The sequence below is a fragment of the Dipteris shenzhenensis genome, chromosome 13 (assembly GCF_047967505.1).
Source record: "Dipteris shenzhenensis isolate YYH24624 ecotype China chromosome 13, Dip_SZ_1.0, whole genome shotgun sequence".
In the NCBI taxonomy this organism is placed as follows: Eukaryota; Viridiplantae; Streptophyta; class Polypodiopsida; order Gleicheniales; family Dipteridaceae; genus Dipteris; species Dipteris shenzhenensis.
In genome coordinates, this window is record NC_141608.1 from 48,748,419 (window position 1) to 48,775,463 (window position 27,045).

General features: G+C 50.0%; 1 protein-coding gene across 1 annotated transcript in view; it reads left to right on the forward strand.

The window, feature by feature from the left end:
• MSH5 (MUTS-homolog 5) overlaps positions 1 to 27,045 on the forward strand; it is a 498,728-nt gene that overhangs the window by 209,865 nt on the left and 261,818 nt on the right. The window contains exons 19-20 of the mRNA XM_087383476.1: positions 26,103 to 26,184; positions 26,281 to 26,354. Of these exons, the coding sequence (XP_087239602.1) occupies positions 26,103 to 26,184; positions 26,281 to 26,354 (156 nt within the window). The remainder of the gene's footprint in view (positions 1 to 26,102; positions 26,185 to 26,280; positions 26,355 to 27,045) is intronic.

Sequence of the window (27,045 nt, forward strand, 5' to 3'; positions counted from 1 at the left end):
GCCCTCTCTGGTATTAGCGACTTTTACTGCTCAGTTGCTTCTACCAGGAGACGAGATATTCTCAGACGTGAGATTGGTGTTCGCCAGCAGTTAGCAGCTTTGCAGAGGGAAGAGCAGAAACGGCCTTCAGATGCTTGGATTCAGGAGCGCCTTGCTACAGCGAGGGCTCATCTGCAGTTATTGCTTGATCAGAGAGCAGAGTATGCCTTTCATGCACGGGAGTCCTTCTGGATTCAGATGGGTGGTAGAGTCAATAAACACTTTTTCTCTACTCTTGGCCCTAGACATAGTAGAGAGAGTGTATCTCAGCTTATTGACTCACATGGGGTTTTACAGACAGAGCCAGATGACGTCTTACGCATAGCTTCAGATTTCTATGCCACCCTCCTTACTGCTGATCCTGAGACACACGATATAGAGGATGCTAGACAGGCTATTTGGCAGAGTATCCCAGTGTTGGTGAATCTGGATATGCATGTTCTACTTGACGCACCTTTCACCAACACAGAGTTCAGGACTGCACTTTCAGCCCTTCACAAGGGCAAGTGCCCAGGTTTAGATGGCCTCACCCCGTCTTTTTTCATTGCATTTTGGGATATGATTGGAGACTATATTACTTCAGCCATGCAGGCCATTTGGGACTCTGGCGAGATGCCTGAATCGCTTACAGAGGGCCTCATCCACCTTATCCCAAAAGGAGGTAGCAGAAATTTATTGTCCCAGTGGAGGCCTATCACACTTCTGGGGACTTGTTACAAGATTCTGGCCAAGGCTATCAGCCTCCGATTGCAGCCACTTCTCCCTGATCTTATTCATGACACCACTCAGACGGGATTTGTGCATGGCAGAAGTATTTTTGATAACATTTTTTCTTTCTGGGAAGCTTCAGAGTGGGCCATGCAGAGTGGCCAGAATCTTGCCATTCTACTGTTGGATTTTGAAAAAGCTTATGACAGAGTAGATTGGAGTTTTTTGGAGGGCACCCTTCTACGCTTTGGATTCACTGATGTTTGGATCAGAGGTGTTTCCTCTTTGTACAGATCAGCCCATAGCCAGGTACTTATTGGTGGGGTAAGGGGTGAGAGATTTCAGATTTCGAGATCAGTCCGTCAGGGATGCCCCCTTGCTCCTTTCCTTTTTTTATTCGTGGCCGAAGCTATGAGCATCTATGTTAGATCTCAAGCTGACATCTTTGGGCTGAGACTTCCTATCAGAAGAGAAGAGGAGCTGCTTGATAGTGAGTTGGCTGATGACACAGCATTTATTTGGATGCCTCTCCACAGACATTGACTTCTTTCAGGACAGCATTGGATTTATTTTGCTTAGCTGCTTGATAGTGAGTTGGCTGATGACACAGCATTTATTTGGATGCCTCTCCACAGACATTGACTTCTTTCAGGACAGCATTGGATTTATTTTGCTTGGCGGCAGGGGCGCAGATAAATTGGCATAAATCCAATGGCTTTTGGATCAGTGATGAGGACACTCCAGTTTGGGGGCTTGACATAGGGTTCACTTGGGTTCAGAGGGGTGTGCCTATCAGGTATTTGGGCTGCCAGGTCGGCTTGGGTATTTCTACCACGCAGCAGTTTGCTCCCATGTTGGAGAGCATCAGAAGGAAGCTTCTCTTTTGGAGCTCAGCCAAGCTGGATCTTGCCTCTAGAGTTGTGGTGGTCAACCAGGTCCTCTTGGCCACAGCTTGGTTTATTTGTTCATGTTGGTGCCGTTCTAGGGACTACATCATTCAGCTCAAAAGACCGATCAGGAACTTTCTCTGGAGTGGGCTTGATGGCACAGCAGATGCCTTAGCCAGAGTGGCTTGGGAGACCCTCATCCTCCCTACACAGGATGGGGGTCTCAATATTATTGATCCAGATTTACAGTGCAGAGCCTTACTTTGCAAGATAGTGGTGCGAGGACTTATGCCAGGACAGGAACCGTGGAAGGACTTTCTTATCAGCAGCATACAGAGGTGCACACCCTCCTCAGGAGGAGACTGGATGAGCAGTGTTAGATGGATCTTCACCTCAGCACACCTCAGATCACCTTCATCCCCTCTCATGGTTGCCATTCTGAAAGCTTGGGCTAGTTTCAGAAGCTCTCTTCGGAGGATTCCTCCTTCCTCCCGGGAAGAGATTGATAGGCAGCCCATCATGTGGAACGACAATATTTTAAATGATCGTGGCAGACCACTGGGTGCCTCACTCTACATGCAGTGGGCCAGGTGGGAGAGGGGACCTGCTTCTTCTTTGGGATCTTGGAAAGCTTTCCGTAGGCTTCCAGAGGAAACCAAGTCAAGGTTGACAGGACATCTCAGAGGGAGTGCAGGGAGGATCTTGCAGATTGAGACAGCCCTTCCAGAGGCTTGGATAGACACAGATGATATGCCTCTCACTTCCTCCACTTGGGCAGGTACCTTCTCGAGAGGCGGGGTTCCACTTCAGGTCTTAGCCTTCCGAGATGCACAGGAGGATGCTTTGGTTTTCAGTGTCCAGGATGGTGGCAGATTGCTCAGATCTACAGATGATATATTGCTTGAGTCTGCTTTTCAGCCTATCAGGGTCGTAGGCCTTTTGATGCAGGGATCAGATTCAGAGTGGTTCTTAGACCGTGACCCCCAGTTACTCTCCACCGGGTCTTGGAGACTTTGGCTCTATGGAGGAGTTCCCATCAGGTATTTACAGTGGGACCCCGGAGAGTGGGAGTGGATTGACGCGGGGCATCGAGAGAAGACCATCCCCTTCTTTCGTTACACGGTCAGTAATGCCAGGAGATTTCAGCTCAGTAGTAGAGGCTGGAGACCCTCCAGAGTTCCTCATTGGGAGACTTTTGGTATTACTGTGGATCAGCAGAGGTACTTCTGGAGGAGGCTCTGGAAATCCCACAGGAATAGAAAGATCACCATCTTCTTTTGGCTTTCTATTCATGGAGGGATTGCAGTGAACCTTTGGAGGTCCAGGTTCGGAGCCGACCCTACTTGCCCTCGTTGGCTTTCTGCTTCGGAGTCTATTCAGCATTGCTTATGGGATTGCAGACAGGCGAGATTGATTTGGATGGGGATAGCCAGGATCTTCAGTCACTTTGCCCATTCCCCACTCTTTATGACTTGGGGCTCGGTGGCTTGGCTTTCTCTTACAAGACCTCAGGTTTTCTATGAGGGACTTGACTCCTCTCGGGCCATTTCGGTTCGACATCATCGGGTTGAGTTCTGCTCGTTGGATGTGGTTCCACACCGTCCTTTTACAGCTGTACATGCCTCTGTGGATACTTCTTGGGAGATTATAGCGAGCATAGCAGCCTGGCATATCTGGAGAGCCAGATGCACAGAGGCTATGGAGGGTACTCAGGTTCATCCCTCACACACATTGGCTAGTATCTGGACAGACATCGTACACACTCTGATGGCCGTATGGACGGGTATGCAGGGGGACTCCCGTGCAGCCTCAGCTAGGAGGGCTTCTTTCTTCAGGGAATGGAAGGATTCTCCTTTCTTCTCTGAATCTACTACAGGGTTGAGATGGCACTTTCACAGCCTCAGCCTTGGTTTCTTTCCACCTCACTCTGAGGGGTTTTTTATTATCCTCATGATTTCATGATGTATTCCGCTTTGAGCTTGCTCTCGCGGGTTTTTGTTCTTACTTAATAGAAGTCTTTTTCATGGAAAAAAAGTGGAGGAGTCTACTTGGCCACTTTGGAAGGCAGACTCCTACCTGCACCAGTGAATGGGTCACGCATCAAGAAGTACCATGTTCAATGAGAAAAGACCCCCCTAGTCCTTGTATATACACTCTTGCCTTCTCCTTCCCTGGTCACATCTTCTCTTTCTGATTACCACTTTCTCTCTCTACATGGTTCCTTATCTTTCTACACGGTGCTACTTTCTCTCTCTAACAAAATCCTTCTCTTTCCATCCCGATACCACTTTCTCTCTCCAATAAAATCCTTCTATTTCCACCCTGATACCACTTTCTCTTTGTACATGGGTCCTCTTTTCACCCGGTGCCACTTTTTTTCTCTACATGGGTCCTCTCTGCACCCGGTGCCACTTTCTCTCTCTACGTGGGTCCTCCTCTTTCCACGCGGTGTTACTTTTTCTCTCTACATGGGTCCTCTCTGCACCCGGTGCCACTGTCTCTCTCTACATGGGTCCTCCTCTCTCTCCTTGGTGCCACTTTCTCTCTCTACATGGGTCCTCTTTGCACTGGATGCCACTTTCTCTCTCTACATGGATCCCCCTCTTGCACTCGGTGTCACTTTCTCTCTCTATATAGTTCCTCCTCTTTTCACTTTCTCTCTATATGGGTCCTCTCCTTTTCACCCCGTGTCACTTTCTCTCTCTACGTGAAGCCTCCCTTTTTCATCTCGTGTCACTTTCTCTCTCTAAGTGAGGTCTTCTCTTTTCACCCCGTGTCACTTTCTCTCTCTAAGTGAAACCTCTCCTTTTCATCTCGTGCCACTTTCTCCCTCTAAGTGAAACCTCTTCTCACCTTGTGCCACTTTCTCTCTCTAATTGAAGCCTCCCCTTTTCACCCCGTGTCACTTTCTCTCTCTACGTGAGGCCTCCCCTTTTCACCCCGTGTATGCCTCATGTTGCAAGTAACTATTATGAATAATGCACAATCTTTTATCTTCCAGGATGTCATTGGACATTTCATAAAAGTTAGCTTTAACCAAAATGGAGCATGATTTAAATGCAGGAATGCGTAATCAGCCCATATACAACAAGTGAATGCATTATATTGGTGTGTATACACACACACACACACACATTCTCTATACTTTACAAATACACACATGCACACACACATACACACACCCATACACACAAACTCCCTTTCTTTGGTAGAGTTTGTACCCCTAAGTTATTGGTCCTCATGCCCCTGCCCTCTCTCTTTCTCTCTCTCTCTCTCTCTCTCTCTCTCTCTCTCTCTCTCATAGGCCATGTATGGCCTTCCGTGGACCTTTAATAAAATTTCTTTCTTTCTTTCTTTCTTTCTCTCTCTCTCTCTCTCTTGGGCCAGCTCAGGGTATCTTCCCACAGATTAGACGTTGAGGCCGGCAGGATGCGTCGTACAGCTACCGGACATAGACCCAGGCGAGAGACTAGGATATGCCCTTGTTGCACTATGGGGGAGGTGGAGACTGAGGAGCACTTTGTTTGCAGATGCCCTTTATATTATGAGATCCGTGGCAGATTTCACTGTTTATTTGGGCACGAATTTGGACCTCTCTCTCGGATTATGGAGTATGAGGATCAGTATTGCTTAGCGTTGTTCATTAGGGAGATCACCAGATACAGAGAGAGATTCCTCAGAGAGCACCGTCGCATCCCTGCCAGAGATCTGGTTATTCCTGAGGAGCAGGACGAGGCGCAGGACCATGAGCACAGAGATAGCCCAGCTTGCTAGAGAGCACCGATGGTTCCACCCCGAGGATGTACATATGACATGATCCGGCAGCACCGCAGAGGATGATCTTACACAGAGGCCGTACCCGTCGCTTTATTTCTAGACTTTATTTCTAGATGACGGAGGATGATGGCAGATTTTCGGAGGAGATTGCTCCATGGAGACTTGGCACCGCCAGCAGCCCACTTGACACTTGCCCAGATCTTCACACTCATGGCAGGAGGCATGGTCGATGGCCATGACTTCCATCATTTCTTTGGATCACAGACCCCTTAGGGAAGACGATGTTCCTCATATTTCATATTTTACATTTTGTATCTAGGCATTTTTGGTACTCTATTTCATTTCATTTTGTATCTAGGATTTTTGTAGCCATTTTTGGCATCTTAGCTGTATTACGATGAGGCCACCTAGTTGGCGCATCGTTGATGATGTATTTTCCTTTCGGATGATTTTGTGTCCCATAGGCCATGTATGGCCTTCCGTGGACCTTTAATAAAATTTCTTTCTTTCTTTCTTTCTAATTGCGGCCTTCAATTTTCATCCCATGTCACTTTCTCTCTCTAAGTGCGGCATTTCATGCCGTGTCACTTTCTCTAAGTACAATCTTCCCTTTTCATCTCGTGTCACTTTCTCTCTCTAAGTACGGCCTCCCCTTTTTATCATGTCACTTTCTCTCTCTAAGTGAGGCCTCCTCCTTCCATTGCCGTGCAGACTCACCTTTCACCCCACCTCATGTCACCTTCTCTCTCTAAGTAGCAACTGCCCTTTCCACCTTGGTGTCACTTTCTCTCTATAACAGAGTACTCACCTTCCACACAGGCGGAAACTTCTCTTTTTAGAGGTACTTTTCTTTTTGAGTGTCACCTTTTTCCTCTTAATGGAAGCTCTCTCTTACAACCACCTTCTCTTTCCACCCTATGTCCACCTTCATCTCTCTCTTACAAACCCCTTCTCTTTCCACCCTCTGTTCACCTCTACCTCTCTCTTACAAAACCCTTCCCTTTCCACCCTCTGTCCATCCCCTACCTCTCTCTTACAAACTCCTTCCCTTTCCACCCTATGTCCACCCCCTACCTCTCTCTTACAAACTCCTCCTCTTTCCCCCCTCTATCCAACTCCCACCTCTCTCTTACAGACACCTTCTCTTTCCACCCTATGTCCAACCCCCCACCTCTCTCTTACAAACCCCTTCTCTTTCCACTCTCTGTCCACCTCTACCTCTCTCTTATAAAACCCTTCCCTTTTCACTCTCTGTCCACCCTCTACCTCTCTCTTACAAAACCCTTCTCTTTCCACCCTATGTCCAACCTTCGCCTCTCTCTTATAAAACCCTTCTCTTTTCACTCTATGTCAAACCTCCACCTCTCTCTTACAAAATCCTTCTTACTAACACTTTCTCTCTCCACCCTATGTCCACCCCCTACCTCTCTCTTACAAAACCCTTCTCTTTCCACCCTATCTCCAACCCCCACCTCTCTCTTATAAAACCCTTCCCTTTTCACCCTCTGTCCACCCCCCACTTCTCTCTTACAAACACCCTCTCTTTCCACCCTATGTCCAACCCCCTACCTTTCTCTTAGAAACACCTTTCCTTTCCACCCTCTGTCCACTCCCCACCTCTCTCTTACAAACACCTTCTCTTTCCACCCTATGTCCAACCCCCTACCTCTCTCTTACAAACACCTTCTCTCTCCACCCTATGTCCACCCCCTACCTCTCTCTTACAAACTCCTTCCCTTTTCACCCTATGTCCAAGCCTCTATCTCTCTCTTACAAACACCTTCTCTTTCCACCCTCTTGTTTACCTCTATCTCTCTCTTACAAACTCATTCACTTTCCACCCTCTAACCACCTCTACCTCTCTCTTACAAACACCTTCTCTCTCCACCCTAAGTCACTCCCCCACCTCTCTCCTACCAATACTTTCTCTCTCCACCCTTTGTCACGCTCATCTCTCTCTCTTACCAAAACCTTCTCTTTCCATCTTCCATCATCCTTGTGATGCACTTCCAACTAATTTTTAGCACTTCGCTGAATTTGGAGAATATGCTAAATTTGGCAAACATGCTATTTTTGGTGGATTCGGTTACAATTGGCGGTTTTGTTTTTTGGCTCTCTCCCCTCCATCGGTTCTTTCCACCCCCTTACACATTACACTCAAAAGCGCTATTTGCTAATTTTAGCTTTCTTGCTTTTTTGTCAACTTTTCTCTTGCTTTTTGACAACGCTCCCCCCTATATATATCACCCTTTCTTATGTCACCTCTATCCACTCCAGCCTAGCATGCCTCCTGCTAGCGCCATCTCCTCCACCACATCTCTTGCTCCAGCTCCAGCCATCCTTGGGCCTTCCATCATCTCCTCCTTGGGCCTCTACTTCACTTCCTTCTAGGCCCTCTCTTCAACCAGCCTCTCCATCCCGGCAGAATCTTTGGAGTCCTCCTAGCTTCCAACTCTTGCTTCAGCCTCTATGAACTATCCTCGCCAGCCCACATGGTCAACCAGCTCTCCCTCCTTCAGCTTCTCTGTGCATCCTCTCCATCTTCAGCTCCTCTCCTGCTCCTCTCCCTGTGCCCTCATAGCCTCTCTACGCACCAACTCTTTCCCTCTCCACACAGCTCCCCCTCCTCAACGCAAACCCCCCTCCTCCCTCATTGCAACAGCCTCCCCCTCCTTCCACGCACCTCCCTCTCCTCCCTCCCTACAGCTTCTACGCAGCCAGCCCCTCCCTCCCTACAGCTTCTACGCAGCCAGCCCCCCCTCTCCTCCCTCCCTACACCTTCTACGCAGCAGCCTGCACTTCCCTCTCCTCCCTCCCCACAGCTTCTGCACAGCTCTACCCCCCCCCCCCTCACCACCTTCCCTACCCTCTATGCAGCCCCCTCTACGTACCCATCTACGTCCCCTCTCCCGCCACCCTCTGCGCCACCTTCTACGTCCCCCTACCCTCTCCCACCACCTTCTACATCCCCCTATCCTCTTCACCGCCCTACCCACCACCCTCTGCGCAGCCCTCTGCACACCCCCTCAAGCCACCTTCTACGTCACCCCCCCTCCCACTCCTCCCTCAGCGCAGCCCACCTGCCTCCCTACCCTCTACGTTCCCTTCTAGCTCTCTCTACACCCCTCTCTCCCTATACCTCTACATCCACCCCCCTCTCGGCTGCCTACTCCTTCCTCCCTCTCCCTTTACTCTCCCACTCTCTAGGCAACTTGTCACACTCCTCTCCCGGGTCTCATCAGGCCCTTCCGGCCACTGGGCTCCTATCTTGTTGGCCTCGACATCAACACCCCCTCTTCACTTCTTGCCTCTCCAGACCTGGACATCAGGCCCTTTTGACCACCGGGCTCCTATCTTGTTGGCCTCGACATCAGCACCCCCTCTTCACTCCCCCTTGCCTCTCCAGACCTCGACATCGACACCCCCTCCTCACTCTTTGCCTCTCCATACTGCGCCATCGTTCATGCCTGCCCGTGTCCCTCACCACAAGTACAAACCCAAATTACCCCGAGACACTCTGTTCGTGGACTTTCATTCGGATCGGGCAGCCGGCAAAACAAGAGCAGGGCCACCCTCCATGGCATCACCTAGCAAACACACCACAGATGACCAGGGTGCCGGGTCTACACCACACAACACTTAAGTACTATCAAGACAACATCCAAGGCATCCAGTGGACACAGTACCGATGGCGGTGATTTGGCCCGACAAGGTACAGCTGGTGACCTTCCAGCCTCTACTTCATCCTCCTCGATCATTTGGGTCATTTTCAAACCTTTCCTTGATCCCACACTCAAGCTTTCTAGCATTTTGTCTCCTGATGAGATAGCCCGCATGTCCCTCATGGAGTTTGATGGTGTCACACTTCCCTCGGTGGACGTCCAAATGTGTACTGTGTTTATTTAGTATTATGACTTTACAACAGACACATTTATATTCTTGAATTCCCGTCATATGTTTACTTGTAGTCTCGTATCCACACACCTCCGTTTTCCCACACTCCCTTTTTTGCCACCTCACACCGAGTAACTCACATTCATGTCCTTCTTGTCGAAGTGTAAACCTCATCGCCGCAGACATGAGTGCAAGAAGGTTCTCGAGGGAAAGAACAGAGAGGCGCTTTTAACGAGGTATTTGTTCACTCACTTGTACTCTGCCCCCGGACTTATTCATCACCAAGGTGATCCATTCTGCCCTCGACTCCATTCTCTCCGTCACTCCCTATGATTTCGCCTCACTCTTCTACTCCGCCTTCCGTAACACGGTCCGCAAGCGTAGGGGAACATATACTTGTACCTGTGGGCCCCACCTTACCTTCTTACTTTACCAGTGGAAGGCCAACCCTCCTTCCATTGTCACAGGTCGCCTCCCTTCGTCATCCCTCTCCCCTCCTGTCCCCACCCCTGCCATGTCTTCCACTGTCACTTCCACTATTCCTGCCTTCTCTCCTCTTTCGACAAGGAGGGCGCCTTGGCGAGCACAACATGATCCAGCCTACCCCAGAGCTGTCTAGCACATCTCTTCAGTACATTCTGTTACAGGTTCCCCAGTAGTGGTGGACTCTGGTTCTGTATATTCCGCATTAGTGACATGTCTCGTATCTCCATCAGTCACTTCGCTAGTGCCCGGACTTGCATCTCCATCAGTTACAGTTGTCCAGGCTTCTCCAGAGACCTCCAGAGTTTTAGTGGGTATGGTTGTATCAAGTACACCCCATGTTGTACCAGTGACGACGGGTGTTGTACTAGTGCCTTCCTCGAAAAGGGTATTTTTGTGACCATTGCGACGGGACTGTGGTTGTTCCATCTTCCCTCGCCACCACTTTCACCGATGCAGTCATCACCACAGTTCAGGTGACCTCCGACCATGTATTGGATCTGAATATTACTCTGGGACCTGACTCCCACGGACTTTCTCAGGAACTTGCGCAGTCTTCTCCGGGAGTACTTCACATTTCGGCCTCCTCACCACGACCTCCACAGGGCAGAGACAGGAGTGGGAGCCCCTCCCCAGGAGATCCTCTAGCAACTTCACCATCAGAGGAGGTATTTGAGGGAGGGAGTTTTCCCAAGTCTGTGGATTGCCCACCCCTTCATCAGAATGATATGTTCACAGCTTACATAGTTGCTTCATCAGGCCCATCTCTTTCAAATGTTTCTCTTGTGGACAAGCAGAATGAAGATTACAGAAAACTACTATGTGTTCTTCACAGGAAATGCTCACCAGTATGTGGGGAAGAGGAGGATGTGAATCAAATCTTCACCATTCCTTTGCAGGAATGCCTCCCACAGAACATGAAGACCTCGAGGGCCCCGACATGTTTTGTGCACTTAGATCAATTGGCACCTACAGGCAACCTGTCTACGGAGGAAGAGGGCGCTCTCCTTGACATGTTCGAGGAATTGTAGGACGTGATTAATTTGGCTGACAGGCTGAATTACAGCGATAGGTACGCCTGGATGAAGAGGTCCCTACATCTCACTCAGTGTATCATGGATGACACTTTCATGCAGCTGGGGACAGCCGTCTTCAATTCCACAGGTTATGCTCATAAGCTCCTCTCCCAACAGCAACATTTGAAGTTAGAATTCGAGAGAGCTCAAGCAGCCCAACAGCGTGCCACGGAGGTGACATTTTGGCAGCATGAAGAGAGGTGGCAGAAAGAGAAGAAATCAGCTATTCATGAGCGTGACATTGCCTGCTGGAACATTCAGCGGGCTGCCCTTGAGGATCGCCACCATATCCACAATCAGGAATGGGAAGCAGAAATGGCAATAGTACGCATCCAGCATGCAACAAATCTAGCAACTTTGCAAAGCCAGCATCTCACAAAGGTAACCAGATTTCAGTAGGAGATTGCACAGTTAAAGGACTCGTTGTCTTCCTCACAGCTTGCCCAAGAAAAATCAGATTCTCGAGTGGCTGAATTGGAAAATAAGCATTCATCCAATGGAGGAAGAATTCACAAACCTTCGGACACAGTTGGCCACCCTCCAGACTTCCCATTCCACCTTGCAAGGGCAAAAGGATCATTACCACCGGCGATACCACCGGTATAAGACCAAGTATGAAAATCTGGGAAACGTGATGGACACGATTAAGGCTGAGGAGGAAACACACCATCTAGAGCTATATATGACTGGGGCAGAGCAGATGGCTGAGGAAAAGGCTACAGAGCTACATATGATTGGGACAGAGCAGATGGCTGAAAAAAAGGCTATGAGCTACATACGACTGCGGCGGCAGAGCAGAGGGCAGAGGCAAAGGCAACAGAGGAGAAGGCTACTGACGACCTCCCTCAGTAATTTGAAACATGGGTTTTTTGGGGTTTTTTTAACACTGTTAGATTTTTGACAGGCTGATTGGCTCTCATTGTAAATGTCATGGTGTCCTATCCTCATGATGTACTCAATTTTTTGCAATTTTCCATGTTGTATCTCATCAAGCAGCATTTTATTTTCACAGTTTCATTTTAATACAAATTTTGGTATTACTTCCAAGGCTAGCCACATGGTCCGTAACATTTTCTTTTCGTACTCCATCACCATATCAATGGTTTGTAAGTTCTTTTTTTCTTTTGACGGTTTTCCTCCTCCATTTCTATTCACCGGGGACGATGAATGATAGTGGCGGGGGAAACTGTTACAATAGAAACACCCTTGACCACATGACGACAGGCGTTGACCACATGTCAACAGGCGTCGACCATGTGTCAACACAGGTCAGTCACCTGACACGATGGGTTGACCATACGGGTTCATCCAGGAGTACTATCCGAGGCGACCATGCATCGACACATGTTAACCACAAGTCGACACATGTCAACCACAGGTCAACCACATGTCAGCCACAAGTCGTCACATGTCAACCGCATGTCAACCAGGAGTACAATGCCCAAGGCGATCTCATTGAGAGCTACGCACATGGAGAGTGAGCTTAGCACATGGAGCAGTCAGGAGTATTTATAGTTACACAATGGTTCAATGGTTGAGTGGTGCGGTGATCCAGCTCACCTGCACATGGAGAATTTACATCATCGTGACTAGAAGAGGCTGGCGAGTCAAGGAGTGGCCGTAGCCATCAAGAGAGCCAACGGGCGCAACGAGATAGGAGGATGACCCATGGGGAGAAAGAGGGAGATTCTTAGCGGAGAAGGGACCCTCCAAGGCGGGGGATGAGGATGAAGGCGAACGTGGAGAGGGGATGGGAAATTCAGCATTGAGCACTACGCGTTCGGCATTGGAGCGGGAGAAAGGAGAGTGTGAGGAGAGATAGAGGCTGGAGCTACGAGCTCGCCAAGAAGGGAGTGTGGAGAGACCTGTGTGTACCCCTCTATCTACTATGGGGATACATCTGTGTGTTTGTGTGACTTGCGACTTGTGACCTGTAGGTGCTGGTCCAGTGATATGTACTTTGGCCATCTTGGTCACTTTCTCATTTTGTCTCTTTCTGATATGGGGACTGTTCACTAGTGTGTGACCATGTTTCTTCTTATGCTTATGTTGTGTAGTTCTCATGTGATTGTCATTTAGCATAGTGCACTTGTACGTCGTCGTTCACTGCAATACAGCCTACGACATCCGCACACCACTGCACGGTGCACTCTGCGTGATCCATTGCATTAGATGATTGCAACACTCATGCTTCTCACGCCAGCGGCCTTTGGCCTCCGATAACACCTTCGGAAGGATAGGAACCCCTCCTCTGAGACACCATGTTCCCCGTTTTTTTCGGTTACGCTCCGCTTCCCAGGGCTCCCCAAGGAGTATCGAGCCATCCTCCCCTTCATTGGTTGGGCATTTGGCACCGTGCTTGAGTCCCTGCCAGAGTCGGCCGCCTCAGTGGTAGCAGATGATGGGGTCCCCAGGATCAGACTGGTGGTTGAGAGCCCAGAGTCCCTCCCAGAGTTGATCCTCCTAGAGACCCTCGAACGGGGCACACTTCGCTAGCGAGTGGAGATTTATGGGTTACCATGCCAGTGTAGACAGATGGGTCACCTAGCCAGAGATTGCCCCTGTGTGGCCATGGCCGAGCGCCTCCCCTCCCACCCCCGCAGAGTAGGCAGAGCCAGTTGACAAGAGTCCCGCACCCCGCAAGACAAGAGCAGCAGAAGTCTCAAACCCCCTGGGTTACCCCCTCAGAAGGGGACTGGACCTAGGTTAAAAAGAAAAAGAAACCAAGCAAATAGGCTCACAAGCGCCGCAAGTAGAGGGCCAGACGCAAAGAGAGAGAGAGAAAAGGTTTTCCGTGAGGCACCTGAGGAGGAGGAGCCGCAGTAGGAGCCCTTACGTGGGAATCCACCTCCCGCAGCGGAAGGGGCAACCGTCCAGCCAGATGATCCTCACGTGATGGAGGTTCATCGTCTGCATCCACCCTTGCATCAGTAGGGAGCCCCATGAGTTTCTAATGAGGCGATGGCAGACGGTAGCCAGACAACGACTGAGGAGGAGCGGATCCAGAGCCTCGGCGAGCCTAATCAGTAGGGGAAGCCTGTGATCGCTCCTATTCCCCCCCCTCCCCCCCTCCTAATCCCTCCATTTCTATTCACCGGGGACGGTGAATGATAGTGGCGGGGGAAACTGTTACAATAGAAACACCCTTGACCACATGACGACAGGCGTTGACCACATGTCGACAGGCGTCGACCATGTGTCAACACAGGTCAGTCACCCGACACGATGGGTTACCATACGGGTTCATCCAGGAGTACTATCCGAGGCGACCATGCATCGACACATGTTAATCACAGGTCGACACATGTCAACCACAGGTCAACCACATGTCAGCCACAAGTCGTCACATGTCAACCGCATGTCAACCAGGAGTACAATGCCCAAGGTGATCTCATTGAGAGCTACGCACATGGAGAGTGAGCTTAGCACATGGAGCAGTCAGGAGTATTTATAGTTACACAATGGTTCAATGGTTGAGTGGTGCGGTTATCCAGCTCACCTGCACATGGAGAATTTACATCATCGTGACTAGAAGAGGCTGGCGAGTCAAGGAGTGGCCGTAGCCATCAAGAGAGCCAACGGGCGCAACGAGATAGGAGGATGACCCATGGGGAGAAAGAGGGAGATTCTTAGCGGAGAAGGGACCCTCCAAGGCGGGGGATGAGGATGAAGGCGAACGTGGAGAGGGGATGGGAAATTCAGCATTGAGCACTACGCGTTCGGCATTGGAGCGGGAGAAAGGAGAGTGTGAGGAGAGATAGAGGCTGGAGCTACGAGCTCGCCAAGGAGGGAGTGTGGAGAGACCTGTGTGTACCCCTCTGTCTACTATGGGGATACATCTGTGTGTTTGTGTGACTTGCGACTTGTGACCTGTAGGTGCTGGTCTAGTGATATGTACTTTGGCCATCTTGGTCACTTTCTCATTCTGTCTCTTTCTGATATGGGGACTGTTCACTAGTGTGTGACCATGTTTCTTCTTATGCTTATGTTGTGTAGTTCTCATGTGATTGTCATTTAGCATAGTGCACTTGTACGTCGTCGTTCACTGCAATACAGCCTACGACATCCGCACACCACTGCACGGTGCACTCTGCGCGATCCATTGCATTAGATGATTGCAACACTCATGCTTCTCACGCCAGCGGCCTTTGGCCTCCGATAACACCTTCGGAAGGATAGGAACCCCTCCTCTGAGACACCATGTTCCCCGTTTTTCGGTTACGCTCCGCTTCCCAGGGCTTCCCAAGGAGTATCGAGCCATCCTCCCCTTCATTGGTTGGGCATTTGGCACCGTGCTTGAGTCCCTGCCAGAGTCGGCCGCCTCAGTGGTAGCAGATGATGGGGTCCCCAGGATCAGACTGGTGGTTGAGAGCCCAGAGTCCCTCCCAGAGTTGATGCTCCTAGAGACCCTCGAACGGGGCACACTTCGCTAGCGAGTGGAGATTTATGGGTTACCATGCCAGTGTAGACAGATGGGTCACCCCAGAGATTGCCCCCGTGTGGCCATGGCCGAGCGCCTCCCCTCCCACCCCCGCAGAGTAGGCAGAGCCAGTTGACAAGAGTCCCGCACCCCCCAAGACAAGAGCAGCAGAAGTCTCAAACCCCCTGGGTTACCCCCTCAGAAGGGGACTGGACCTAGGTTAAAAAGAAAAAGAAACCAAGCAAATAGGCTCACAAGCGCCGCAAGTAGAGGGCCAGACGCAAAGAGAGAGAGAGAAAAGGTTTTCCGTGAGGCACCTGAGGAGGAGGAGCCGCAGTAGGAGCCCTTACGTGGGAATCCACCTCCCGCAGTGGAAGGGGCAACCGTCCAGCCAGATGATCCTCACGTGATGGAGGTTCATCGTCTGCATCCACCCTTGCATCAGTAGGGAGCCCCATGAGTTTCTAATGAGGCGATGGCAGACGGTAGCCAGACAACGACTGAGGAGGAGCGGATCCAGAGCCTCGGCGAGCCTAATCAGTAGGGGAAGCCTGTGATCGCTCCTATTCCCCCCCCTCCCCCCCTCCTAATCCCTCCCCCCCTCCCACGGGTTCCCCCCGTCCCCTCCTCCCCCCCCCCCCGGCTCCTCCTGCTATGATCACTCTCACCACCCCCCCCTTCCCTCCATCCCCCCACCTCCTCCCGTCTCCGCCCCCGCCCCTGCTGCCCCCCTCTCCACCTCCGTAGCAGGATCCTCAGTCTCCTTTCCCTCCCTTGCCAGCAGACATCCCTGCCAACAGGCAAGGGTAAGACAACGTCCCCTTTTGCTCCCTCATCGCACCATCAGGCCCGTTTTGGGGAGGGAGCTAGAGGGACGGGGCTCGTCCTCCAGGTCAATAGCTCCCCACCTACAGCCTGGGCGCTCGTAACTGCGGGACTTCTGGAGGTTGGGACCCTGGAACTACCTGGAGATCTCGGACTCCTATCCTTTACCCTCGAGGTAATACTTATGATCTAGCAGCCACGGAAGGGACGCTTGATCAGCATAGTGGGCTCTCAGACACACCCCGTTTGGAGTTTCTAGTTTGCCTCCACTGAGTTGGAGAAGTGGACCCCAGAGGTGTTTGATGCTATTTTGGGAGATCAGATGTCACGCATGATGGATGAGTGGATGGGACCACGAGTACTAGATCTTTCGTACGCCCATGATGCGGAGGTGAATTTTCAGCTGAGCTTTACGCGAGAGGAGCCGATGTGTGGTTTGGCAGTAGGAGTTATCAAATTGCCGCTTGAGGGAACGGTGGACCATGCATACTACTGGCCCCTCCAGAAGTGTGCGGAGCAGTTCGGTGTGGAAGTCTCCTTCATGATGAAGTGGGCACGGAAGATCGGCATTGAGGCGGTATCCACCCTAGTACGTCGTCGCACAGACACTGACTATTCACCCTTCAAACTCCCGGCAAAGTCACATAAGGCAAGCTTTCTGGAACATGCACCCACTCACTAGAGAGCCTTGTTCTCTGCATGCTTGTCCTCATGAGCTGGACCATAGTGAGTGGGAATGTGCACGGGCTCCACGATCGTGCTCATAGTCAACCGCAGTACTTGATACTCTGGCAGGAGTTGCAGAGGCTAGTGGTAGGGCGGACTGTGGACATCCTTTTGATCCAGGAGCATATGTTCTCAGCAGCAGACATCATCATGCGTCGCCACCTTCTCCCAAGGAGAGGTCCAGAGGAGTGGTCCCCTGCAGTAGGACGACGTGGAGGGTTCTGCATCTCGGTCTCATAGACTTTGGGTCTAGAGGTCTACGATCAAGGCGAGCTTATCCCAGGATGGGTAGTTTGGATGGGAGAGTCCAGGATCGGGATTCTGAACATGTATGCCCTAGCGTGCAGACAACACCGTCAGACCTTTTGGAGCAGGCTATCAGAGTGTCTTCCGGATGTAGACTCCTGGATTGTTGGAGGGGACTTCAACAGCCTGGAGTTTAGGTAAGACAAGTAGGGCAGTGTGCCAGCAGCAGACCGTAGCACCTGGGAGCAGTTCATTTTCAAGATCAGTGGCAGGGACCCGTGGCAAGAGTTAGATGGCAACCTCCTCTTCTCTTCAAACAGAGAAGACACGATGGATTGCTTGAGAGACTAGACTGTTTCTATGTTGGGGACTGGGCACTGCACAAAGGCGGCTCTACTGGGATTTTGACAGGTACCATGATGTCAGACCACTCTCCCGTAGTACTTCACTTACGTCAGCCCCGCCGTGGTGTCCCCGAGAAGGGGGTCTGCATTCCAATGGACCTCCTGCAGGACGAGGAGATCCAGTAGGTCATGGCAAGGATTTGGGAGCATTCAGAGATGACACCGGGCGAGGGCTGGGCTTTGTAGGTGGTCGATGCGATCCACAGGAGTAGTGAGGAGTTACAGGCTCATGCCCTTAGGTGGAAGAGGACACTTCAGGAGCGTGAGCAAGCTTTGAGGAGAGACCTCGTCTCCATAGAGCGGCTCAGAGAGCAGGACCCAGGTTCTCAGTGGCTCAGCTATAGCTTTGAGAGCGGCCGCCTTGAGCTTTAGGACATGGAGATTCGGCGGGCTGAGTTCTCCTATCACTCTTCCTAGGCCTGGTGGGTATAGCAGGGGGACAGGATGACGAAGCAGTTCTTCCAGACCATTGGGCCCCGCCGATCGACAAGTACACAGTTGCAGTGTCTCCAAGATCTGCAGGGCATCGTGCACACTGACCTGCAAGAGATATTAGGCCTGACCATAGGTTTTTACAGCTAGCTCTTTCAAACGGAGAGAATGACTCCAACTGGTATTGTGGCCCGAGAGATAGTTTGGGATCACGTTTCGACAATAGTCTCGCAGGATTTATGTAGTAGGCTGAAGGAGCCTTTCACGGATGAGGAGCTCACGGAAGCCCTCAAGGCTCTCCCGACTCAGAAGTATCCTAGAGAGGATGGCATGTGAGGAGATTTTCGACATGGGCTCCCTCCCTCAGTCCTTGAGCAGGGGATGGCTTTGTTTGATCCCGAAAGGGGGAGATAGGTCAGACATCCGATAGTGGAGACCGATCACTCTGCTTGATACCGCTTACAAGATCCTCGTCAAGGTCTTCAGCTTGCGGTTATGGCCCCATCTTACTGACATCATTTACGACACACAGACAGGGTTCCGTCCAGGAGCGCGGCATCCTGGACAACATCTTCACATTTTGGGAGGCAGTGGATTGGTCCAAGGAGGAGTCACAGCCGATCGCTAGCCGTCCTTCTGTTAGATTTTGAGAAGGCCTATGACAGGGTGGAGTAGTCCTTCTTGGAGGGCACTATGTGGAGATTAGGTTTCTCAGATAGAAGGGTCAGAGGAGTTTCTGCGCTTTATGTGGGAAGCTCTAGCCAGATGCTTATCGGAGGACACTCGGGTGAGGCCTTTCCTCTCTCTCGCTCTGTCCGCCAGGGCTGCCCACTCACTTCCTTCCTCTTCTTGTTCGTGGCGGAGGCTTTGGACTACTACTTGAGATCACAGGTGGCAGGCCTCACAGGGTTGAGGCTCCCAATCAGACAGGAGGAGGAATTGCTTGACTCTGAGTTTGCAGATGACATGGCCTTGTATGTTGAGGGCACCACAGTGAGGTTGGAGAGTGTCAGGGAAGCCCTGGCTATCTATTGCGAGGCCTCGGGTGCGCAGACGAACTGGACAAAGTCTATAGGTTTCTTCACGGGCTATGAGGAGAAACAACAGATTCATGAGTGGGGGAGTGACTTTGGCTTCAGATGGATACCGCGGGGCTAGACAACGAGATACCATGGATGCCAGGTTAGTATTGGCATTACAACAGAGCAGCAGATCGCCCCAGTCCTTGAGAGTGTTCGGTGCGCAAGCTTCTCTAATGGAGCTCGACCAAGCTCTCCCTAGCAGGGTGCGCCTTAGTGGCAAACCGAGTCTTTCTTGCCACGGCCTGCTATATCGCCTCCTGCTGGTGCTTTCACAGAGGATTGCATTGGGGAGCTCCGATGGTTGGTTCTGAACTTCCTATGGGCAGGATCGGACAGCACGCGGAATACTAGAGCCCAAGACGCTTGGCAGACGGTGATCATGCCGTAGGCACTAGAAGGCTTGGGTATCATAGATCCGGAGATGCAGAGCAGAGCCCTTCTGGCCAAGTTGGTTGTTCACGGCCTCACCCCAGGTGGAGAGCCTTGGAAGCTCCTCTTACAGCGAGGGCTTCTCAGGAACACCCCATGCACCGGATGACAGTGGCAGCCTTCACACAAGTGGACCTTCTCAGAGGCCCCCCTTACAGGGAAGGGTTCCCCCTTGATGAGGAGCCTTCACAGGGTCTGGCAGAGATTAGGCAAGGGGGCTGATTCGTCCTCCGTCCAGATGCAGAGAGGAGTTTGAGCGTCAGCCCCTTATGTGGCACCCAGAGATCCAAGATCAGGAGGGATGTATGCTCGAACAGCGGACGCACATTGGTTGGGCACAGTGGGACAGTGGTCCCCGGCCGGGTCTTTTGGCAGGTGGAGTAGATTACCCATGGAGGCAGCGACGAGGCTTGATGCCATAGCACATCTGCGAGGGGCAAGGTAGCGGATGAGAGAGATCGACCTAGCCATCCCTGAGTCCTGGTGGGAGGGACTTTACGTTTGGAGGGACAACATTTGGTTGGGGCAGTTTTCTGGGACTAATGTCCCTTTGAGGATGATGATGCAGCGAGGCAGCACACACCTCGGCTACATGATACCCTAACTAAATGGTACTATGCTTGTATCAACCTCCCACCTCCTCCCAACCTTACGCATGAAGGGACCATTGCAATCAATTTTCAGTTGGTAGAAAGATCAACATTGATGTAACTATCCCTTCATTTACTCTATAAAAGACCAAAGTGCTACTACAATGGGTTTCTCTTCTCTTAGGTCTAGAGACCAGAAGAGGATGAATCTGCGACGAGGTGCCTGTCAGCGTGGGTGACTGATAATCTCGCTCGATCTCATCTGCTAGGATCTCCCAATCCTCACGCCTGTCTGGGTACTGAGCGAAATCTGTGACTGCACTCGCAAAGGATCTGGATAAAGCAGGAGTGAAAAGCTACGAGGACGAGGCTGTACTGGGAGGGGTGTCTAAAAGGACGCTCCGCATAGCAACAAAGGAAGGTACTGTGCGACGGGAAAGAGAAAGAGGTCTCGAGGGAACCCCATACAAGTGCATGAGATCCTGAAATGGGCTCTAACTTTGACCTGTGTCGTAAAATACCACACTCTCAATCGGCTGCTGGGAAGAGGCATCCATCATAGTAAGAGCAGCCTGAGCAGTCTCCTGCTAGATAACTGTCTCAGGAACAAATAACTGAACCTCCGGGGTAGTAGTGTCAAGAGTCATCAAATCCTGAGCTACAATCTCCTGCACAGTGTCATGACCTGCCTGTGGATGGTCCCCCGCAACTCCCCTTTCCGGGGTCTCCTGCACAAGTGTCTCAACTCCCTGGGCTACCGTCTCCTGCACAGTGTCATGACCTGCCTGCATATGGTCCTCTACATCTCCCCTTTCCGGGGTCTCCTGCACATGTGTCTCAACTCTCTGCCATCTCTGAGCTCGTACCTGGGGCTGCTCGTGCTGCTGGCTCTCCCTCTATCTCCCTCTCCTCCGAGCTCTCCGTGAAAGCTGTACCACTGGGGGCACCTCCAAGTCCTCTGAGTCCACTAGAGACTCTCCCGGAGGAGTCTCCTCTCGCTCTGCAGAATGAGTCGAAGCAGGCTCAGGGACCCCTGAAGGCTAAAATGTAGGCTCTAGGTCACCCGTAGGATGAGATGGATCCGGAGTCCCTGAACGAGGCCGACGATTGGGGCAATCCCTAATAAAGTGACCTCTCTTTCGACAGAGAAGACACTAATCAAGAAGACCCTCGTACAAAACCCTCTGCTGAATCTGGACCCCATCTCCCGTGGAGTACGAAATCAAAGTAGGCAAAGGTCGAGGAGGGGGGAACTCTGAAGTGAGTCTGACCCTCGTAACACCTGTACCAGCAAGTGAGTGAGCATAGGAAAGTCTAGCACTTGATGGGATGACTGTACCTGCCACACTAGCCATATGCTCCACAGCTCTGTGACAAGAGCTGACCTCATCAGGAAGTCCAAGGAAATGCATCCAAAAAGAGACCTGACGCGGTCCCGGGGAAGTAGTACTGAAGTGCTTCCGCCAAGGCCACAAATGGATGACTCTGCTTTGAAACTAAATCGGAGAGCTCATAAGTACTCTTTGAGCCTGCTCTGCAGACTGAAGTCCAAAAGAAAAGTACCCTCTGCCAAGCAATCGGAAAACCGTAGCTGAGACACCCAATGAGGCCATGTTGGTGTACACCCAATCACGTAACTGTTGGCCTCTACCGGGTAGAAAGCCAATGATATGTGTCAAACGAAAACCCTCCTCTGCTGCCTCAATCATCTGCACAATGTCGGGAGGAAAAGAAATTGTGACTTCAATCTCCTCAGGTTCGGCGACGGGAGTGGCATTAGTGCCCTCCATTGTCTCAGCTTGCGCTGTCCTGAGGGGAGGAGCTATCTCTACAGAAAATACCCACCAAGAACTCACAACCAACCACTAGTCAATCCCCAAGAACTTGGTTGAATGCCCCAAACTACAGCCTGCGTGGGATAGCAAAATGAGGATCAAACCCAAGCGTGAAAGTCCGTTCAATGTTGAAGCAGAAACTCCGCCAATGCCCTAGAACCACGAGCAGCAACAGCCCTGGAGAGGGCCCTAATGCAGCCCAGCCTAAAGCGCAAAAGGAAAGGGGGGGGACAGCAGCAACAGCCTGAATGGCGGCGATGGGCTGGCGGCCTGGCTAGCGACCTGAAGGCGGCTTGGAGGGGGAGACCTGAAGGGCAAGGGGGGCGCGGCCAGACGGGCTCGTTGATGGCGACGGGATGGCGACAGGGTGGTGGCGGGCAGCTGCAGACGGGAGCTCCTCCCGTACTTCTCCCTCCAGTTTCTTTCAGATTAGTTTCTCATCCCTTACACTCTAACATCTATCCCTTCACAACAGTTTGCTCCGATGTTGCAGAGCATCAGAAGAAAGCTCCTTTTCTGGAGCTCAGCCAAACTTGACTTGGCATCCAGAGTGGTGGTGGTTAACCAGGTTCTTCTATCCATAGTATGGTTTGTATGCTCTTGTTGGTGCCACTCTAGGAATTGTATCACTCAGCTCAAGAGGCCCGTACGAAATTTTTTATGGAGTGGTCTAGATGGCACAACTGATGTCACAGCGAGGGTGGCTTGGAAGACCTTGATTCTTCCTACAAGAGAAGGGGGTTTGAATATCATTGACCCAGATCTACAGTGCAGAGCTTTACTCTGCAAGGTCGTTGTGCGAGGACTTATGCCAGGACAAGAGCCTTGGAAGGACTTTTTTTTCAGATGCATACAGTCTCGCACACCCACTTCAGGAGATGATTGGATACACAGTACCAGATGGGTTTTCACCACAGCCCACCTCAGATCTCCTTCTTCCCCTCTTATGGTTGCTATACTGAAAGCATGGGCCTGCTTCACGAGTACTCTTCGCAGGATTCCCCCGTCCACCCGTGAAGAGATTGAAAGGTAGCTTGTCATGTGAAATGACAGTATTTTGGATGAGCATGGCAGACCACTTGGACACTCAGATGGCCATATGGGCGACCATGCAGGGATCCTCTCGAGCAACCTCCTCCAAGAGAGTTACTTTTCTCAGGGATTGGAGAGACTCTTCCTTCCTTGCTAAGACTTCTACAGGGTTGAGTTGGCATTTTCAGCCTCAGCCTTGGTTTCTTTCTACCTCATTCTTCTGAGGTGTTTTTATTACATGCTTAGCATGATGTATTTCCGCTCAGAGCTTGCTCTAGCTAGTTTCTTTCTTACTTAATAGAAGTCTCTTTTTTGCAAAAAAAATAAAATAAACCATCTCGAGCTGTCCATCCAATCTCCCCTGTGAGAAGGTGTACAAGACTGAATGCTGCGTAGGAAACGATCTTTCCAAGGCTCCTGTCCAGGCATCAATCCTCTCACTACAAATTTGCAGAGCAAGGCCATACACTACAAATTTGGATCAATAATATTGAGACCTTCCACTGTGGGGGGAATGAGGGTCTCCCAAGCCACCCTGGCTACAACATCTGAGGTGCCATCCTGACAAGTCTCATGAGCTGAGATATACAACCTCTAGATTTGCACCAACAAGAGCAAATGAACCAGGGAGTAGCCAATAATACCTAGTTCACAACCACTACTCTCTGGATGCAAGGTCAAGTCTGGCAGAAATCCAAAAAATGAGTTTCCTCCTGATGCTCTCCAACATGAGAGCAAAGTGTTGTGAAGATGACACTTTCTCACCCACCCAATCCAAGGGGCTGATAGAGTAGCCGCGCTATCATGGAAGCCCCATACCAATGTAAGAAACTCACCAAGTAAGCTCTACACATGTGAAAATACTTTCGAGATCTCGTTGCCTATATAAGAAATATACCACTGGTGTAAGCCTGGAAACCGCTACAGGTATACTACAATATACCGCCAGTATATGGGCATATACCTGTAGTATAATTCCCGTATGCCACGTCACAACCAAATACCTCTACTAACTTGATTGCATAATCACATTAGTTAATGATGTTACATTTTACTAAGTGATTTCGCAATCCTTGAGCATCACACCCCTCCTTATGAGCATCCTATTGGGAGATGTCCCTGACACGAAGCCGAGGAAGAACCCTTGTCTTAAATGTGGGCTTGGCTCATTATAGTGCCCAGGGGCTCTGTTCTATGAGTCTTAGCCTCTCTCTCCTAACACTCTAGCTGTCCAACCACCTCTTGCACTAGTGCCTCAAAAGGTTGTTACACGGGTGCCACTGCATCCACACACTCTTGTGTTGGTCCTGGCGATGTCATCTCTTTGCCTCTCTTTTCTTGTCCTTCTCTCTCTCTCTAACCTCCTGTGCAGGTTCTCCTATCCCCGTCCCTCATCATAGGGCCTCTATAGCTATCTTTGGTCCCTAGCCTGTTGCCATTGTTAGGACACTTTACTGTCTCTGTTGTTGTCCTCTCTACAGAGAGCCCTTTTGAGAAGCACCTCCATATCCATCTTGCTATGCTTGCACAAGATGGGTCAGACTACCCTTGTGGCAAACTGCTGCAAGATGTCCCAATTGTCTAGAAGCAATTGGCTTGGAAGACCAAGATACTCTACCCACCATGGATGTCAGGAAGCAAAATGAAACATGGTAGACCCTCCATTCTGGTAATATTTGTGACTACTCGAATGGAAGGAACAAGGGGCTGGTCGCATCTGCAAAGATATGTCCCTCTCCACTCTAGTAACATGTGTGACTACTCGGATGGAAGGAACAAGAGGCTGGTCAACTCTAACCACATCTACAAAGGTATGTCCCTCACAAACACATGATCGAAGCTCCATCCTATCCTATGGATGTGAGGTAAAGACTGTGTTGGCCACCAGGTCGGTCCCTAAAGCTGTGAGGTCTTGTCCCTATACCCACTTGTCAAAAATGCCAATCTCCATGCACAGGGCGATAGGGCTCAGTGTAAGAACCTCCTCTAAATGATTTGCCAGGGTGAACTAAATGTGATAGCATCCTTTCCCAAGGGAAAACTCTGGTAATGTGGGCGGTTGAACATTCCAAATCTTCTTGAAGATCATTCTTCAAAAGACCTAGAGCAGGTCAATCACTAACCAAGGAACACACAAGTGAAGAAGCCTCCATGGCAGATATTGTGCGGGAGAAGAATAAGAAGAACCTTCCTTTCCTAAATATAGCTGAGACTAACTTTTTCTTGTAGAGAAACGATATTGATCGCCACAGAGTGGGTTCTACAGTAACAAGTTGGAAGCTGAAACCGTCTGCACTCCTCTATCAGCTCCATCGTGAGCCACCGAGTCTAGCTCTATCAAAGAGTAAATGAGGTGAGATTCTGCTTGAAGGGTGATTTCAGGTTCAGGACGGAGATCTGCAGTAGGTCACCGGGAAGGGGATCATTGTGTAGACGCCTCTTTTGCATATCTTCTCTTTTTCCCTATCCTTCTTCCTGTGTTTTCCCTTTTGTAGTCATTTTTTGCTGCTGCCCACTGTTTTTCAGTTGGAGGCTGTCATTCTTTTTATTTGGCCACCTCTGTCAACAGCTAGTCATCATTTTTCTTCTACCTGTTTTTTGCTCCTACTCGACGACATCTTTGCCAGCCCACTATTCTCATCCTTATCTGGTTTTCTGCTCGATGGCATTTTTGAGAGCCCTTCTTAAAATGAACTTTATACGAAAATCACTCGATACGAAGTTCTCTTGTATCCTTCTTTGCATGTGCACATCCAATTTTTAAGATAAGATTAACCATTTTGGAATTTAACCATGCAATTCCATTTCTGTCGTCAGAAATTTACCAAATACAAGGATTGTTATAGAGGAACCTTAAAGAGGATCGCATAAGGACTAGGAAACTAAAATGTAGGAGATAAAATTATTGCCTGCATTTGCCAACCTGCTCTTCCACTCCTTTTCTGTGAGAGTTTCTTGTGTAAGCTTAATAGTATCTCTGTGGTTCATTTTTATTAAACATATTCAAATTTTATGTGACATTGCACACCTCTGCATCTTTTTGGTCCTGTCCTGAATTTCATACAAAAACTCCTGTCAACCCTTGATTGTGGCTGAAACAGAAATGTGTACGCAAATTATGGCGTTCTCATTCTGAGAAATAATCATTATAGTCTCTAAATAACAAAGCTTTGGTGTAAACAAGGAATCTGAGAAGTGTGCCATCTTTGTGTCCAAGGTGGCATCTTTTGAGCTAAGACGGCTTCCAAAGCAGGATTCTTTGCTATATGTTGGATCAATAATCTATCTGCCTCAAATAGGTAGGTTCACAAAATTTAAGAAATCTACACAGGCATGAAGTACACACTTTCCATTGTCGATCTCCTAACATTATGATTTGGTGTGATTCTACACAGGCTATCTCATGTGCCTGAATGGACAAAGACTCAAGGAAGATGTGTTAAAGGAGTTGCTAGACTTTGAGTTTGTAGTACGATTCACTTTTAATGGCTCTTATACTCTTGTTTCAGCACCATAAAAGTACTTAAACCGAACATGCAAGAAATTTATTAGAAACTAAATGATGCAATCGGGTAGAAATTGGGGTCTAATAGTTATTTGACATGTTAGAAGCTATACCAAGATTCTTAGAAAGTCTTTTGAAGAGGTGATAGCCTTTGCCAACAACAGCTATTATTGCTGGTTTATACTCTATCAAATGCCCTTCTAGTTCTCCAGACTGTACCATCCCTCTTTTTCTCTCCATTTTTTCTCTTTTGTCACATAGGAGTATTTGAGTTTTCACATAGAAACTGTGTGCACCACTCTATAAAATCTCTTTTTTCAAATAGGTGTATTTGAGTTTCACACAGAAATTGTGTGCACCATTCTACACGAAATCTCTTGACAAAACTAACTGAAATTATCTCTTTACAAAATCCTGTAGTCTCAAAAATTAGGATTTTGAAAAAAAGGCTGCTCCTCACGGGCTCCTTCCGTGCTACCCCCTCTCTCACAGCCTCTAACCCTCCCTCAGCCTTTCGCCCTCCCCCTCTCCATCAGACTCTCCCCCTCCCTCTCTCAGCCTGCTACTCTCCCTCCCCCTTCCTCCTAGTTGTCCCCTCCCTACCTGTTGTCCTGCCCCTCCCCCTAGCCTCTCCCTACCCCGCCCTGCCAGTGAT